This window comes from Gopherus flavomarginatus, chromosome 6, assembly GCF_025201925.1.
Source record: "Gopherus flavomarginatus isolate rGopFla2 chromosome 6, rGopFla2.mat.asm, whole genome shotgun sequence".
NCBI lineage: Eukaryota > Metazoa > Chordata > Testudines > Testudinidae > Gopherus > Gopherus flavomarginatus.
This window is the reverse complement of record NC_066622.1, coordinates 34,582,885-34,598,998: the sequence shown is the minus strand read 5'-3', so window position 1 is coordinate 34,598,998 and position 16,114 is coordinate 34,582,885. Positions and strand designations below refer to the sequence as shown.

The following is a 16,114-nucleotide window of genomic DNA, read 5'->3' as shown; positions in this document are numbered from 1 at the left end:
GGAAGTGGCTTGACGTTCTCAACATACTGCGTTTCCACTAGAATACAGTAGAAGTAGTGGAACTTGAAGTTTTAAGTTTCTAGACACTAACTATACGAATATTGGCTGCCCAACAAGCATTCAAAAGAGAAAAAACCACTGTCAGCCAGCAGCAGCATGCTGTCTTTGTTAAGAAGAAACAATCTTATTTACATCTTCCTCAGAAAGATGCAAGGTAGTTAGCATACTGTAATAGAAAACTATCTGGAGATCACCTGCTTCCTCTCCTTAGAGCTTCCCTTGCACTCACTACTTTCTCTCCATACCAACCTGGGCTTGCAACCAACCCAATGTGGATTGGTTAATTAGGGTTAGCAGAACAGGAAAATCAGTGACAATAACTGTAATTGCGAGCTGAGATGGAATCAACTGACAGACTGAAAAACACTCAGCTATTTTAACCCTAATGCAGGTCTTGGGGGACTTAAAACAGGCTCTGTTTCAGATGAGTTACTGTTCAGGAGCCCAAGAGTGGCTAGAAGTCCAAAAGTAGTGGCAACCCAGAGGGCAGGATGGAGACCACAGTGCCAGGGTGTTAACTGCACAAGGAAGAAGGAATGAAGGTAGATAAATGGGGACAGAGCTAAGTCAGGGTTGCAAGGAAGAGTTGTAGTAGCATGTGACTGCCAACGCCATTCAGCCTGCAGCACCAAGAGATAAAAAATGCACAACATATCTGAGCTCAAGTAAACTTCTGAGTACCTGACTCTGCAACCTTAACATACTTTTAATCTAGCCCTTCATTTATAACAAAGGATATACAGTAAGCTGGGAGGAAACTGTTTTCCAAGTTACAACAATAGTTTGGTCACATTTAGTATTTGCATATTCAAGCTTTGGTGGTAACAGTTAACTTAAACTATGAACTACCATGTCTGTGAAACATGTAATTTCAGTGTTTTTATTTCCTCATGCATACAATGGAGGAATCGCTCTCAGAAAAAACTTGGGAGAAGCAAGAACTCTGTTTTGTGAAAAAAGTATAGTACACCTATTTTCCTGCTGAAGTTGCTGACCAGTTTTCACTTGTTAATTGTTTAAGTATCCAGATTCCCAACACAGAAATGAATTAGGCACTGTTTCGGATGAAAGACGATTGATGTTGTTGATGTAAAGGAAACTCAACTTGGGGAATGAGCTCAACCTATCTGTTTACCCTATTTTAAAAGAAATGAAACCACTGCAGTGAATACTGGATTTTTAAAGGTAATCTGATAAAAAAAAATAGAGGTAATGAATATAAAGACAACCTCCTCAACATCGCTATATTTTATTTAGGATTATCTCCGTCAGTTTTCTTATAAACAGACTTTTGTTACTTACCTAGGTAATGTGGTGGATGAAATGGCATAGGTTTATTAGTTGCTGAATAATATGCTACTGCTCTCTTAAACCGAGTAACTTTGTCTTCTGTTCTAGACTAAAATAAAAAGTAAAACAGGCTTTGTAAACAAATATACCCATGTGACCTATACATCATGGTATAATATTGTAACATGCTTATCTATGCTACATCATACAAAAATAAATTTAACATCTATGGATCAACAAACTAACATCTTACTATGGCACACTGGTATAGAGAATTTTTTTTAATAATCATCATGGTGATTGACTGGATATAAAATCCACTTTTATTAACAATCACCATAGGAACAAAGCATATTTCAAGCTTAGAAAAGCAAACTTTATAAGAGTGGGCTCATAATGACAATGAACATAAGTAAAGCTAAATGGCAAGGTGGAAAAAATATAGTGTCATTTCAGTAATCATGAACCCAACTGTTAAGTGCAGACAAGGAAAGTGTATTTCTTTTCAAAACTGCTGAATACTAAGTTTTGACAATCAAGACATTATATATACACACACAAGAAATATAAACTTTATTTGTTCTCAGCAAAGATCCACAGCACAATTTTAGCTGAACCAAACCCATGTATTTTTATGTCAGCCCTACTTTACCTGTGAATGTTGAAAAACATCTTTTGCTATGGCATCCAAATCAGTGGTGTCCTGAATATTGCGGACGTAGTCAGCTACAGCCTTGATCACTACATCACAAGGTGGTAAAACTAACTGGTGTGCACGTACCTATGAAAACACATACTTGTTAACATCCAATAGGCATAAGTAACTCCAAAAAAGCTCCAAGACATTTCAGCTTTGTAGCTGAGGACTAGTCTGACGGTCCATTATAAATATTTAAAACACAAATTCCTAGCTACAGGGCAGATTCAGAGTGTGTGGATTTCTGGTATTTTGACTTTTCTGCAGACTTTTTTTCCCCTTTGTGTTGTAAGGATAACCTTCCAAATTTGAAGTGATACAATAATACTTCTAGGGGGGTATTAATTGTCCCATACAATTCCATTAAATATTAGCTCTAACACAAATGACAAACATGTAAAATGTCAACAATTGCTAACTATTTTACTGCTTAACATTTTAGAGCAAATGTCCAGCTAGTGTGCTTTATGCATTATAGTTACATTCATTTGAAAGATCTCTCAAAGGAACGTGATTTCAAGTCTTTAAAAATGCTCATTTAATTTTGACAAGGTTTGGTACTCAATTTAGGAGTCTAAGAGGGACAAGCAAGAAAAAGCCTGGAGGGGTAGGAAGATCTCCTTGGGTACAGGAACTGAAAAACAGAAAGAGAAAAAAGAGATCTCAGGAGTGTGTATTTCTTGTTAAGACAAGACTGAAATAAATCCGTATTTTATTTCAAGCCGCTCTAAAAATTTTTAATATTTGCAGGGTTTTTAAAATAAGTTTGCAGAGAGTTTTCCCTGAAATCTTCAAAACATTTAATCAAATCTGGAGAGAAGAAAAGTCCACAGAATTTGATAAAATTCCCCACTGATTTCAAGTGGTCTTGCTGATTGCCTAAAATGTATGGTAAACAGAAATATGACCATTCACTTCTAATTTTTGAAGACTGAATAGATTCTACTTTTTTTTTCTTTTTTCTTTTTTTTTTAATATTTTTGTTCCCACTGTGTACACCACAGTGAGCCTCCAATGGTGGCTGGGATCCTGTAAGTGCTGTAAGTATAAATAATCCAAAAAAACGCAATCACCAAAAGTTTAGACTTAGTACACAAATGACTGGATGGGATAAAGGACATTCAATATTCCTAAAGGCAATGGGAATTTTATTTCTTAGTTACAAGGAGTAAAAATTCATGTTACCAGTTCTTAAAAATAAAGGTGTGAAGCAAGATATAGCTATTAGTATGATGACTAATTCAGAATTCAAAAAACAAGTTGAAACACTAAATAATAAATTGTGAGCCACCCATTTACCAACTGGTTGATGCGCCTAAGATTCTTCTAAAGAATTCGTCAGGCAATGCTAAGGCCTTGATCCTGTAAAGATTTTGCTCATGTGCTTGACTTCTGGAATGTGTGCGAGGTTCTGTAAGTGTGTAGGGGGGCCTAAGTGATTTATCAGCCTAGTATATTTCAGCAGTCAGTTTCTCTCCTAGAAACTACATATTTACCTTAAAAAACAAAAATCTAAAAAACCCCCACTATTTCTGACAGTAGACATAGAGAAATTTGTAAAAGCAGCCACACTCTTATAATCCTTAATATCAAAAGTCCTGTATTGCAATATACCTGGACTATACCCTTCACATGCAACTCGGTATCACAAACTGGATTCCAGGTGATGGTAAAGACAAAGGATTTTTAATCAAGTTATGTTGTACATAAAAGTGAGTAAAGAGATGTGTTTGGCTGTCTAAAATTCTCTCTCTCAAGTGCGCGCACATGCAGTCTGAAGGACAGCACAGGATCTAGTCCAAGAGGTGAGTATAGCTGAACCATTCGGCAACAGCAATCATAATGTACTTCAGCGTAACATCTTTGTAGGATGGAAATACCAAAGAAACCCACCATAGTAGCATTTAACTTCAAAAAGGGGAACACAAAAATGAAGCTAGTTAAACAAAAATGAAAAGGAACAGTCACAAAAGTGACATGCCTGCAAGCTGCCAGGAAACTATTTAAAAACACCACAATAGGGGTGTATACCCCAAACAAAAAAAACCACAGGAAGATGACCAATTTTTTAAAAGGGCTCTAGAGGCGATCCTGGCAATTATAGGACTAACTTCAGTACCAGAAAAATTGGTTGAAACTAGAGTAAAGAACAGAATTATCACACATACAGATGAACATATGTTAGGGAAGAGTCAACACAGCGTTTGTAAAGAGAAATCATGCCTCACAAATTATTACTATTCTTTGAGGGTGCCAACAAATATATGGACATGGGTGATCCAATGGATATATGTACTAGAACTTTCAGAAAGCCTTCAACAGGGTCCCTTATCAAAGGCTCTTAAGCGAAGTAAGGAGTTATGCGATAAAAGGGAAGGTCCTCTCATGGATCAGCAACTAGTTAAAAGATAGGAAACAAAGGGTAGGAATAAACTGTTGTTTATCACAATGCAAAGTGATAAAAAGCAGGGTCCACCAAGCATCTGTACAGGGCCCAGTGCTGTTCAACTTGTTTATAAATTGTCTGGAAAAGGCGGTTTACAGAGAAGTGATAAAGTTAGCAGACGAGATTAAATTATACAAGATAGTTAAGCCCAAAGCTGACTGGGAAGAGTTACAAAGGGACTGCAGAAAACTGAGCGACTGAGCAACAAAATGGCAGATGAAATTCAATGTTGATAAGTGCAAAATACTGCAAATTGGAAAGCATAATCTCAACTATGCATGCAAAATGATGGGTCTAAATTAGCTGTTGCCACTCAGAAAGAGATCCTGGAGTCATTGTGGATAGTTCTCTGAAAACATCTGCTCACTGTGCAGCAGCAGTCAAAAAAGCGAACAGAATAGTAGGAAACATTAGGTAAGGGACAGACAAGAAGACAGAAAATATAGTGCCACTATATAAATCCACAGTATGCCCAAACCTTGAATACTGTGTACAGTTATGATTGCTCTATCTCAGAAAAGATACAGACACTCCCCTGGGTATGCAAGATGCAACTTACGCAAATTCGCACTTACGGAAAAAGTTCCATAAGCCAGAAATAGGATTTTCGAGTTGCCGAAATATTTGCGTAACATACAGGTATACGTTTCTGACTTATGCAAAATTCGAGTTATGCAAGGCTTTCTGGAATGGAACAACTGTGTAAGTTGGGGGGGGCACCTGTATTAGAATTAGAACAAAGAATGGCAACAAAAATCATTAGGAATATGGAACAGCTTCCATATGAGGAGAAAATAAAAAGACTGGGACTGTTCATATTAGAAAAGAGAAGATTATGGTGGGGGTAGGATATGATAGAAGTCTCTAAAATCATTAATAGTTTGGAGAAAGCAAATATGGAAGTGTTATTTACCCCTTCACACAATACACGAACCAAGGGTCACCCAATTAAACGAACAGGCTGCAAGTTTAAAACAAACAGAAGGAAGTACTTCACACAATGCACAGTGTTAACTCATTGCCAGGGATGTTGTGTAGGCCCAAAGTATAATAGGGTGTTTTAAAGAACTGGATAAGGTCATGGAGCATAGAATATCAGGGTTGGAAGGGACCTCAGGAGGTCATCCAGTACAACCCCCTGCTCAAAGCAGGACCAATCCCCAGATGGATTTTTGCCCCAATCCCTAAATGGCCCCCTCAAGGACTGAACTCACAACCCTGGTTTTAGCAGGCCAATGCTTAAACCACTGAGCTATCCCTCACCCCATCAATGAATATTAGCCAAGATGGTCAGGAACATGACTCCATGCTCTCGACACCTCTAAACCTCTGGTTGTCAGAAGCTCGGACTGAATGACAGGGGATGGATCACTCTGCAATTGCCCTGTTCATTCTCTCTAATATATCTGGCACTGGCAACTGTTGCAAGACAGGATACTGGGCTAGATGGACCATTCTTCAGACCCAATATGGCTAGTCTTATGTTCTTATAATATACTCTCACACATACGTGTAGGAACCTGACATTGTTCATAGATTCATAGACTTTAAGGCCAGAAGGAACCATCATGTTCATCTCGTCTGACCTCCTGCACATTACAGGCCACAGAACCTCACCCATCCACTCCTGTACGACAGCCTTAACTGCTGGCTGCGTTACTGAAGTCCTCAAATCACGGTTTAAAGACTTCAAGTTACAGAGAATTCACCATCTACAATAGTTGCAACTTGCAAGTGACCCGTGCCCTGTGCTGCAGAGGAAGGCAAAAATCTCTCAGGGTCTCTGGCAAAATTCCCTCCCTACCCCAAATATGGCAATCATTAAGACCCTGAGCATGTGGGCAAAACCCACGTTGCTGAACCACGCTAGACTAATAAATCACTTTGGCTCCAATTTTGCAAGGATTTACAGAATCATAGAATTTAGATGCTTAAAGTTAAAAACTGGATAGAGAGGAAGGTGCTTTGAATTACCAATTGCCACTATCTCATTTGCAAACTGGTGTGGTTTCTTTCTACTCCATTTAGACAGCTCAATGCAAACACAACTGGCTGCTCTTCCTGCACATTTAGTTGTCCCAATGTATTCTGAAGAACATGGTTGGGCACTTGACCAAACAATTCAGAACTGGAGAATGTGTGATCTGTTTTGTAACTGTTTGAATGCCTCCCTATGTCTTTGATCCTAATGCCTGGGAATGTTATTTTCAACCCTTCCTTTGAAAAAAAAATGTGCACAACTCCCATATTCTCTAGCTTTTTGATTAGGTAAGGGACTTTTGCTCAACAGATGGTCCCTCTCTCTGAAGTTTGCTACTTGGGTCATAAGGACCATAGATTTGTCTCTGGCCCATGCTGATGGAAGCTGTTCATGGAACTTGCAAAATAGAGGAGACTGCTCCAAGCCTTCTCATCGAAAGAAAAGACTCCCCACTGACTTCAACGGGTACTGGATCAGGCCCTCAGGGCATATGGAAATCCAGTTCCATGAGAACTTTGGTCCCAAGAGGTCTGAGAAGCCAAGAGTAGCTTCAGATTGTGCAGCAAAAGATCCTCTCTCTGAATGAAAAAACCAAAGAAGATATGGTAATAACACCACCCTATGTAGCTCCTCTTCCACAATACAGGTCTGTCGCAACTTACGTGCATTTAACATGCACGATTTCAGCTTTACACTGTAGGGCTGGAGTTGGGGGTGGCCTCAAGCGGAAGAGGCGTGGCCTCAAGATTTAAAAGTCCTGGGGCACGAGCTGTGGCTGGGAGTCCCAGCCTTTAAATCACCCAGGGGGCTCCCAGCTGCAGAGGTGGCTCGTAGCCCCTGGGGTGAACTAAAGGGCCCGAGGCTCCAGCCACCATGGAGCTCCAGGCCCTTTAAAAGCCAGCCCCAGCCCAGCTGCCAACGCTGTGGGCGGGATTTAAAGGGTCCTCCGGGCTCCCCACCATGGTGGGAAGCCTGATGGAGCCCTTTAAATCCCGCCCGCAGCTCCGGGGGCCGGGCCGGGGCAGCACGGGGAGCCCAGAGGAGCCCTTTAAATGCCGCCCTGGCCCAGCCACCGGAGCTGCGGGCAGGATTTAAAGGGCTTGGGGATGTAATTTTGAGTATACGCGATTTTCGCTTTATGCGCTAACCGCGGAATGGAACCCCCGCGTGAGATAAGGTTTGCCTGTATCTAAGGGTAGCAATAATGTCAGAGTTCAGTGGAAACAGGGCAGAAAGCTTCTGTTGCTTTGTCATACCAAGGGAAAAGTTTCTGGGCTGTATTGGTTTGCTCATCTCCTTTGCATCATTCAGGTGTCACAAAGTGAGAAAACTAGCAAAGCTTCCCAGATGGTGAGTCCCCTGACATAGAGGAGCCACAAACAGGTGTAGAAATTGGATAGTTGGCTCCTACATCGACCTTCACAGGCATAAGTGCATGGGTTAAGTAGACTGCACTCTGGAAATTCCCAGGGGCAAGCCCTTGGGAACCTCTGTTCCCACACACACACATCCCTATACACATGTATGTGGGAGAACTTCAGGACAACCAATCTTTGGGGACCAGTGCAAGCTGGTAGAGTTTAGAGCAGCCATTAGTCTAACCCTGGCCAGAAAATCAGGGAGTTATGATCAACTCTCTATTGGTCCCCCACCTTCACTGCACCTTGCAGAAACTCTGTGTAGCAGAGAATGAACTTTCATCTCTGGTTAAGGCTGAGTAATCACCCCTGAGGTAGAGTGGAAGATCATCTTCTCTGGCAAAATTACTCTGCTTGGTTCTAGTCTCAGTTCTACCCTTGGAGTCAAAGAGAACCACTGCCCACCTCCCGCCCCTCGCAGCTCCATCATCAATTCAGATAAGTCTTGAGGATTAAAATCCTTAAATAATAAACTCATGGTTGTCGCTTCTTATGGCTTCTGAATAACCCTCCTGGACTAACCACATGAAATTAGGAGGCAGTTACAACCAGCTAGTCAAATCACATTAATGCTTTCTAATTAAAAAAAATATGGAAGCGACTTTCACTCAAAACATCCCTACATAGATGTTGTCTCCATTTCAGATTAAACAAGGTAACAATTACTAAACACACCCATGTCAACATCTGTAGTACTAGGAGTCAATGAACAGTAAATATTACTAATCTTGAAAGGATTTGCCCCAGAATTTTGAACTCCCACTCCCTCGCCTTTTTTTTTTTAAAGTACCACTACTGCAAAACTAATGCACATTCACCAACCTGTATACTCAAACAAAAGCCAACCTCTATTCTGTGTATTTCATGCTAGTGTAAGCACAAACACAGTGAAGAGTGGTTAAATATTTGATATACACAAGGATAAACTTGGAACACTAACTGTTCATGGGAGTCTGATGCTGGAATAAGAATGGAACCTCTGCCGACAAAAAAAGGATTCAGAAGCATTTGTAGTACATTGATGCCATCTACTGGATACCAGAGGAAAAGCAGTTCTGAACCCATGAACTAAAAACTGACACCTGAAAAACAGATCTGGTAATAGAACCAATCAAAATGAAAATATGCAACCCTTCTCCAACACCCACAACAAAAACCTGAGGAAAAGATTAACCATGTTCTCCAGCTGAGCCCAGTAGAGGTGGGTTGCTGTGATTGGAAAAAGCTACACAAGCTGCCAAGAGCTTTCCCAACATAGTCCACTCCAGACCCAAAAGCAGAACACAAAAAGCTGTGAACCAACCAAAGTTATTGTAGTCCTTTATGGAACCAACTGTACTGATTGCTAAATTGGACACTTTTTATTTTATGCTAATTACTTGAGTTCAGCACATTTGTTGTCCTCATTCTCATCAGAAATGAGGGATACGGAGAAGCATGTTTTAAATTATTTAAATTATTGCTTAAACTGACATCCATTTTTCTGCAATGTTTCCTTACAAATCCATTAGGCTGAGTGAAAGCAAGTGATCCACTTTAATTCTATATAACTTCCAGAACACAGTAATATTTAATAAACTTCAAGAAGCCAGGTTTGTGAGGAGAGAGGGCACAGAATGTAAGTATACAAGCATCCCATTCAGACCCTGGAAATATCTAGTTCACAACAGTGGGCATGCTCAGAAGCTTAACACAAGAACCTCAGCTGTGTAGTCATTCTGATATGAGTAATTCGTTAACAAATACTGAGAACTGCAGGACAGTTACTGTACTTCACAAACAGCTCACGTGAGCATTTTAACTGTCAAAATGAGAGCCCTTTATAAATACATACTGCAAATTTAGAGACGCCTGCACATATCTGGATTTTATTTTAACAATCATCCAGTCTATATATGGGGACAGGAAACAGTTACTCATACAGAGTGAATCTAATATTTCAACAGCTTTTAAGAAAGCAATTTGAGAATAAAAATTCAAATCTCTCTCAAAATTAAATATAAGTAAAAGCTGTTTCCTGATCTTAGCAAAAAAGGTCAAGTTGCTTTGTTATGTACACCAAGAACCTTTTAAACCATCAGTGTCATTTTCACTAGAATGTAAACTCTGAAATTTTCTATTCAAAGAAACTGTAAAAACTTCTAAATACAAAGTTTATTAATAAGGACATTTAAAGAATAGACTAGTTGAGAAGTTAGTAAACAGTAGAAGCAAAGAAAAATTAGGAAACAGTGTCAGCAGCAAAAAAATTAAAAATTGTAAGTGGTTTAACACAAACTTATTTCTTATGATACTCTCAGCGTGTTTCAAACCAAAGTCATAAGCCTTGAAATCATAATTTACTGAATAATCATCAAGTAGTTTCTTCTCACCCAGATAAGGTCTCCTAAACAGGAGATATAGGGGAAAGAGGTTTTAAATGGAAAATATTTGGGAAGGGTCCTGGTTTCTTTTCCAATTGAAAACATAAAAGTTCACAGAAGAACTGGTTCAGAACCAAAGGTCCATCTAGCCCTGTGTCCTGTCTTCCAGCAGTGGCCAATGCCAGGTGCCGTAGCAGGAATGAACAGAACAGGTAATCATCAAGTGATCCATCCCGTCGCCCATTCCCAATTCCTGGCAAAATCCCTGGCCATCCACGGACCTATTCTCCGTGAATTTAACTACTGCATATACTCATTCATAAGCTGAATTTTTTTAGTAAAAAAAGGAAGCATCAGAGAAGGGGGTTGGCGTATAAATGAGTATAGAGAGGGAGAGGTGGGACATAGCCCCTCCCACCAACAGAGGAAGCAAGGAGAGGCAGCACAGCCCGCAGAGTCAGAAGGGAAGAGGCAGGGCTAGAGTCTCTCCATTTCTGGCCACATTGCTCTCCCCCTCAGCCTCTGAAGCAGCTGCAGCTCCGGGGCTAGCAGGCTGTGGCCGCGCCGCCCGGTCTGGCCCGCCAGAGCAGACTGCAGCCAGGCCAAAGACATCTTCCCCTTGGCCTGCCCCAGGTAAGGTGGGAAGGTATCGGATGGGGAGAGAGTGGGGGTCCCGGGCTAGGGGTGGAGTCATGTCTGTGGTGGTCACAGGGGTTACTCCCCAGACCCCCAGCTTCTCTTCCTCCCAAAAAAAAAAATTTCAGCACCAGTTGCTGTCCTGGCCCATCAGGAAAGGCAGCTTACAGGCCGGGACACTTTGTTTACTTAGCTTTACCTGCGTGCCTGCAGACGCTCGAGTTAAATAAACCGTCTTGGCCTGCCAGCAGCTTATCCTGATGGCCCGGGAGCCAAAGTTTGGCACCCAACCTCTGAATTACAGGGTCGACTTATGAATGGGTCATAAAAATTTTCCATTTTTACTTATCCATCTTGGGAAGGGGAGGGTTGTCGGCTTATAAACATACCAGCTTATGATGGAGTTATTTTTTGAACCCTGTTATGGTCTTGGCCTTCATAACATGGAGGGGAGGGATAGCTCAGTGGTTTGAGCATTGGCCTGCTAAACCCAGGGTTGTGAGTTCAATCCTTAAGGGGGCCATTTGGGGATTTAGTTGGGGATTGGTCCTGCTTTGAGCAGAAGGTTGGACTAGATGATCTCCTGAGGTCCCTTCCAACTCTAATAATCTATGATTTTACATCCTCTGGCAAAGAGTTTCACAGGTTGACTGTGCATCATGTGAAAAAAATACTTCCTTTTGTTTGTTTTACATCTTCTGCCTATTAATTTCATTTGGTGACCCCCTAGTTCTTGTGTTATGAGAAGGAGTAAATAACATTTCCTTATTTACTTTCTCCACACCAATCATGATTTTATATCCCCCCTTTATCTCTTTTCCAAAGAGAAAACTCCCGCTTTTATTAATCTCTTCTCAGCTCCTCTTCACATTCCAGATTTGAAGAGAATAGGAAAGTGCTTTATTGGTACATTTTAGAAAGATTAAGAAGGGCAAGGAAACTAATTCTACATATACATTTTGTCAGAAACTGAGCCAGAATTCATCACCACAAGTCCTACAGCCATAAGATAAAAATGCATTACATCAGCATAAGATACACTTTATCCAAAAATAGTACCACAATATTTCCAATGTAACTACAGTACTCTGATAATATTGTGGAAGGTAGTGACTTCACACCTGGAGACTTGTAGTTCAGAAGCAGAACTCTAATCCTGGAACAGGTTTAATTTTCATCCTCTACCTGAAATCCATAAAAGTCCACAAAGGAGTTTCAACATATACTCTGTTGCTGCTGCAGAAGTCAGGTATTTAACTTAATTTTATTCTAAAACTGTTGGATGAAAGGAATTCAAACACTTTCCAAGACAATGGTACCAGAAAATAATAAAACCATGGGCTAAACCTGAATTTAATGTTAATGGGAATTATTTGTGGTAAATAATTGTATGAAACCAAATAAATGGTCAGAGTAGCTAATATCACATCATATATAAGTGATGGAACTACAGCAAAAATTCAGTGTCATGGGAAGTAAGTGCAGAGCAAATAATACTCCACAAAACACAAGGCCCAGGTATAAGATTCTGTGATAAGGAGTAAGCTAATAAACCATCTTTTGGAGGGTCTGAAAAACCGAAATCCTAACAACTTGTAGTAATTAATGATTCCATTGAACTTTTGTAAGGCTAAGGATGTTAATCTGTGCCTAGGCCTGAATTCATATTCTATCTATTTAAGTCCTCATATCGTTTCAACTGGATTCAGAAGTCTTTACCTCCTGAACTACTGTTCAGTGTTCATGTGTTATGTTTCACTACAGCAGGGGTCAGCAACCTTTCAGAAGTGGTGTGCCAAGTCTTCATTTATTCACTGTAATTTAAGGTTTCACGTGCCAGCAATACATTTTAACATAAAAATAAGTCTATAATATATAACTAAACTATTGTTGTGTGTAAAGTAAATAAGGTTTTTAAAATGTTTAAGAAGCTTCATTTAAAATTAAATTAAAATGCAGAGTCTCCTGGACTGGTGGCCAGGACCCAGGCAGTGAGAGTGCCACTGAAAATCAGCTGGAGTGCCGCCTTTGGCACGCGTGCCATAGGTTGCCTACCCCTGCACTACAACAATCCATTTGAATGGCAGGTGAGCAGTGTATATCCACTTTACTTTTTAAGCCTAAAAATAAAAATTCTTTGCTTGCGTTTACAACCAAATGGGTCCCAGAACATGTTCTAGGTACATGCTGAGCACCCATGAAGCACATGTATGCCACCACTACCTCATGTCTTCAGCAACACTCTCTAAAGGCATGCCTACACTGCAGGGACTATACAGCTAGGACAGCATAACCTCGTAGCACAGATACAGCCCACACCAATTAAAGGGTTTTGTCCATCCATGTAAGAGCTCCACCACTCAAAGTGACAGTAGCTATATTGACGGAATTATTCTCCTGTGGACCTAGCTGCAGCTACATTGGGATTTAGGTCAGCATAGCTACATTGCTCAAGGGCATGGTGTTTTCACACCCATCACTGATGTAACTATGGGCTTGTCTACACTACCGTGCAGGGTCAATCTAAGATTCGCAACTTCAGCTACTTGAATAGCATAGCTGAAGTCGACATACTTAGATCTGCTTACCGTAGTGTCTTCATTGCAGTAGGTCGACAGCTGATGCTCTCCCATTGACTCCGGTTGCGCTCCTTGTTCTGGTGGAGTACTGGAGTCGACGGGAGAGCACTCAGCAGTCGATTTATCGCGTCTATACTAGACACGATAAATCGACCCCCGCTGGATCGTTACCCGCCAATCCAGTGGATAGTGTAGACAAGCCCTATATCAGCCTAAAATTTAAGTGCAGACCAGACCTAACTGACAGGAAGTTTACTCAGCCTGATTTCAGAGGTGAGAATAAGTGTCCTTTTCCTGAAGAGAAGGAAAAGGAGTGAGAAGAACGTCTTTTCCAGCAGTAGAAAATGAGATGGGGAAAGTTAAGAAATGAAGACCTCCCTCCACTAGCTGAAAGAAAACCCCTGCTAGAATCTATGGGGTGGGAGGAAGGTGGAGAAAGAAGAGAGGAGGAAAAAACATTTCTACCGGAGAGAACTCTAAGAAGTTGTATGGAAAGCAATGCATGAGAAAGATCTCGTCATGTTGATGATAAAGAACTATGAGATGGAAGCAGAAGGCAGATTAAGATGACAGTGTCCTTTTTAAAAGCCTTTAAAGTAAAGTGTTCCACTGGGGGGTGCGGGGGTAAGAGTGCTTTACACCCCCCTCAGCAGCAATCTTGTCATTGCTCCAAGGTAAAATGAGAGGATAAACAAAAGCACCCAAAGTACAAAAACAGTGAGGTATTCATATGGAATTTAAAAGGTATTTAAATATGATACAAAGAAAATATTTCCCCCCAAACATATGATACATAATTTACCTATGGAACTTACTGACACAAGATACCAAGACAAAAAAATTAGAAGGTTTAAAAAAAAATCAGACACTGATACAAATCAGGAGAATGTCTAGTTATATTTGATTTTTTCCCCTAAGGGAAATAAACCCACGTTTCAGTGCCTAAGCCAAACTCAAACTTACAGTTTATAAAAGAAATTTCTCCTGTGGCTGGTTATTCCATATGCATGTGCTACTTGCCACTGTCAGAAATAGGATACTGCATTAGATAGAACACTGTTCTGATCAGACGTGGCAATATCCATGTTCCCAATCAAACAGGACAGGTCCATCAATGGCTATTAGCCAGGATGGGCAGGAATGGTGTCACTAGCCTCTTTACCAGAAGATGGGAATTAGCAACAGGGGATGGATCACTTGATGATCACCTGTTCTGTTCATTCCCTCTGGGGCACCTGGCATTGGCCACTGTCGGGATACTGGGCTAGATGGACCTTTGCTGAGATTAGGGGTAACTGAATTAAGATGCAACACACATGGTCCTTAGTTTTCATGCATCTTCAACCTTTCCTGTCATCAAAGGGTGCAGTCAGAAATAGTCTACTTTGTCAGCTCTTTGTCATTTAGTGATTTTTAGACCACAAAATAACCTCTGAGAGGCCTTAATCCTAGCTCGTTGGAACCTATCTGAAATTGAATCTACCAATCTTGGAGGCTGGAAGTGCACAATACCCATGGGTTCAGCTTTCTGAAGAGGAGATGATCAATTTACAGGATACGGAATACGTCAACACAAGGAAGAGGAGTTAGGATTCCATGGAGATCAGGCTGTTTAAGAGGAGGTTCTTTTTACTCTAATTGAACAGCTGACCTGGACCCTTAATCTGAAAGATGGAGATCCTGGAGAACAAAAAGGAGCTTTTAAGAACATGGCTAAACATCCTGGACGTGCTAAACCACAGGAGCCTTAGCAACTCAATGCCTGGCGTAGGACTCTTTTTTTTTTAATCGTTGTTATTCCAAAGGAGAGTCCAACATCTCCAGGTAGATGAGACCACTCTCAAAATAGATTTCCAATGACCCATAAAGACTCAAATGGACTGTAAAGCAGGGATTATGCTCAGCTGTTTATTCAGCCTAAATGACTATGGCTCTATTAAGGTAGATACAGAAACTGTCATCAGGGAATACTTTTCGTTTAGATTTCTTTTAGGTTAGGATATAACCTTTGTAATCAGCCTCTCTGCTTACCGAGCCCTGTGGCTGCACACAGTCTGGTGAGCTGATCTCTACAATTGCCTTAGCTGGAGTACAATATACCTCCAATTAGGATGGCAGATCTAGTGTAGCTTTGCCAGATCCTCCCCCTGGGGCCAATCCCTTCAGAAGCAAAGTAACAATGGGGCTAGGTTCTAGGACTACATTTCTTACAGACCTACAAGGAAACTGCCATTCACTGGTGTCAAATTATCTTGGACTGCCCAGCCCAGCTCATTCCAGGGCAAAAAGATCAGTCCAGTGGAGGAAAAGGTGCCTATTTCCCTAGCCCCAACTCTACATGAAGAGCTGTGAATCTATATGCTCTATCCTCTAATCAGGTGACCATTCCAGGCTTTTGCAAAAGAAGGGCCCTTATTATGACTGATCACTGGGTGCTACAAATATGTCTCAGGTACTCAGTAGTCTTTGCACAGATAAGAGCTCTTTTCTTCTCTATTTCCCCTGAAAGGTCCGTTCAAAAAGAAGTCTGTACCCAGTATATGATAGATTACTCGATTTGAAAAAAATGTAGGAGTATGATTCCAGCCTTCTTAGGCAGGCGCTGTGGCTGAACTCTCTCTCACTGCGTCTAGTGGTTCCTGCC

General features: G+C 40.9%; 1 protein-coding gene across 2 annotated transcripts in view; it reads right to left on the bottom strand.

The window, feature by feature from the left end:
* The window catches only part of FAM120A (family with sequence similarity 120A), a 130,571-nt gene that overhangs the window by 90,362 nt on the left and 24,095 nt on the right, over positions 1-16,114 (bottom strand). For both annotated transcript variants that reach the window (XM_050957741.1, XM_050957742.1), the window contains exons 4-5: positions 2,003-2,131; positions 1,363-1,459 (exon numbers count right to left, since the gene is read on the bottom strand). In XM_050957741.1, the coding sequence (XP_050813698.1) occupies positions 1,363-1,459; positions 2,003-2,131 (226 nt within the window). The remainder of the gene's footprint in view (positions 1-1,362; positions 1,460-2,002; positions 2,132-16,114) is intronic.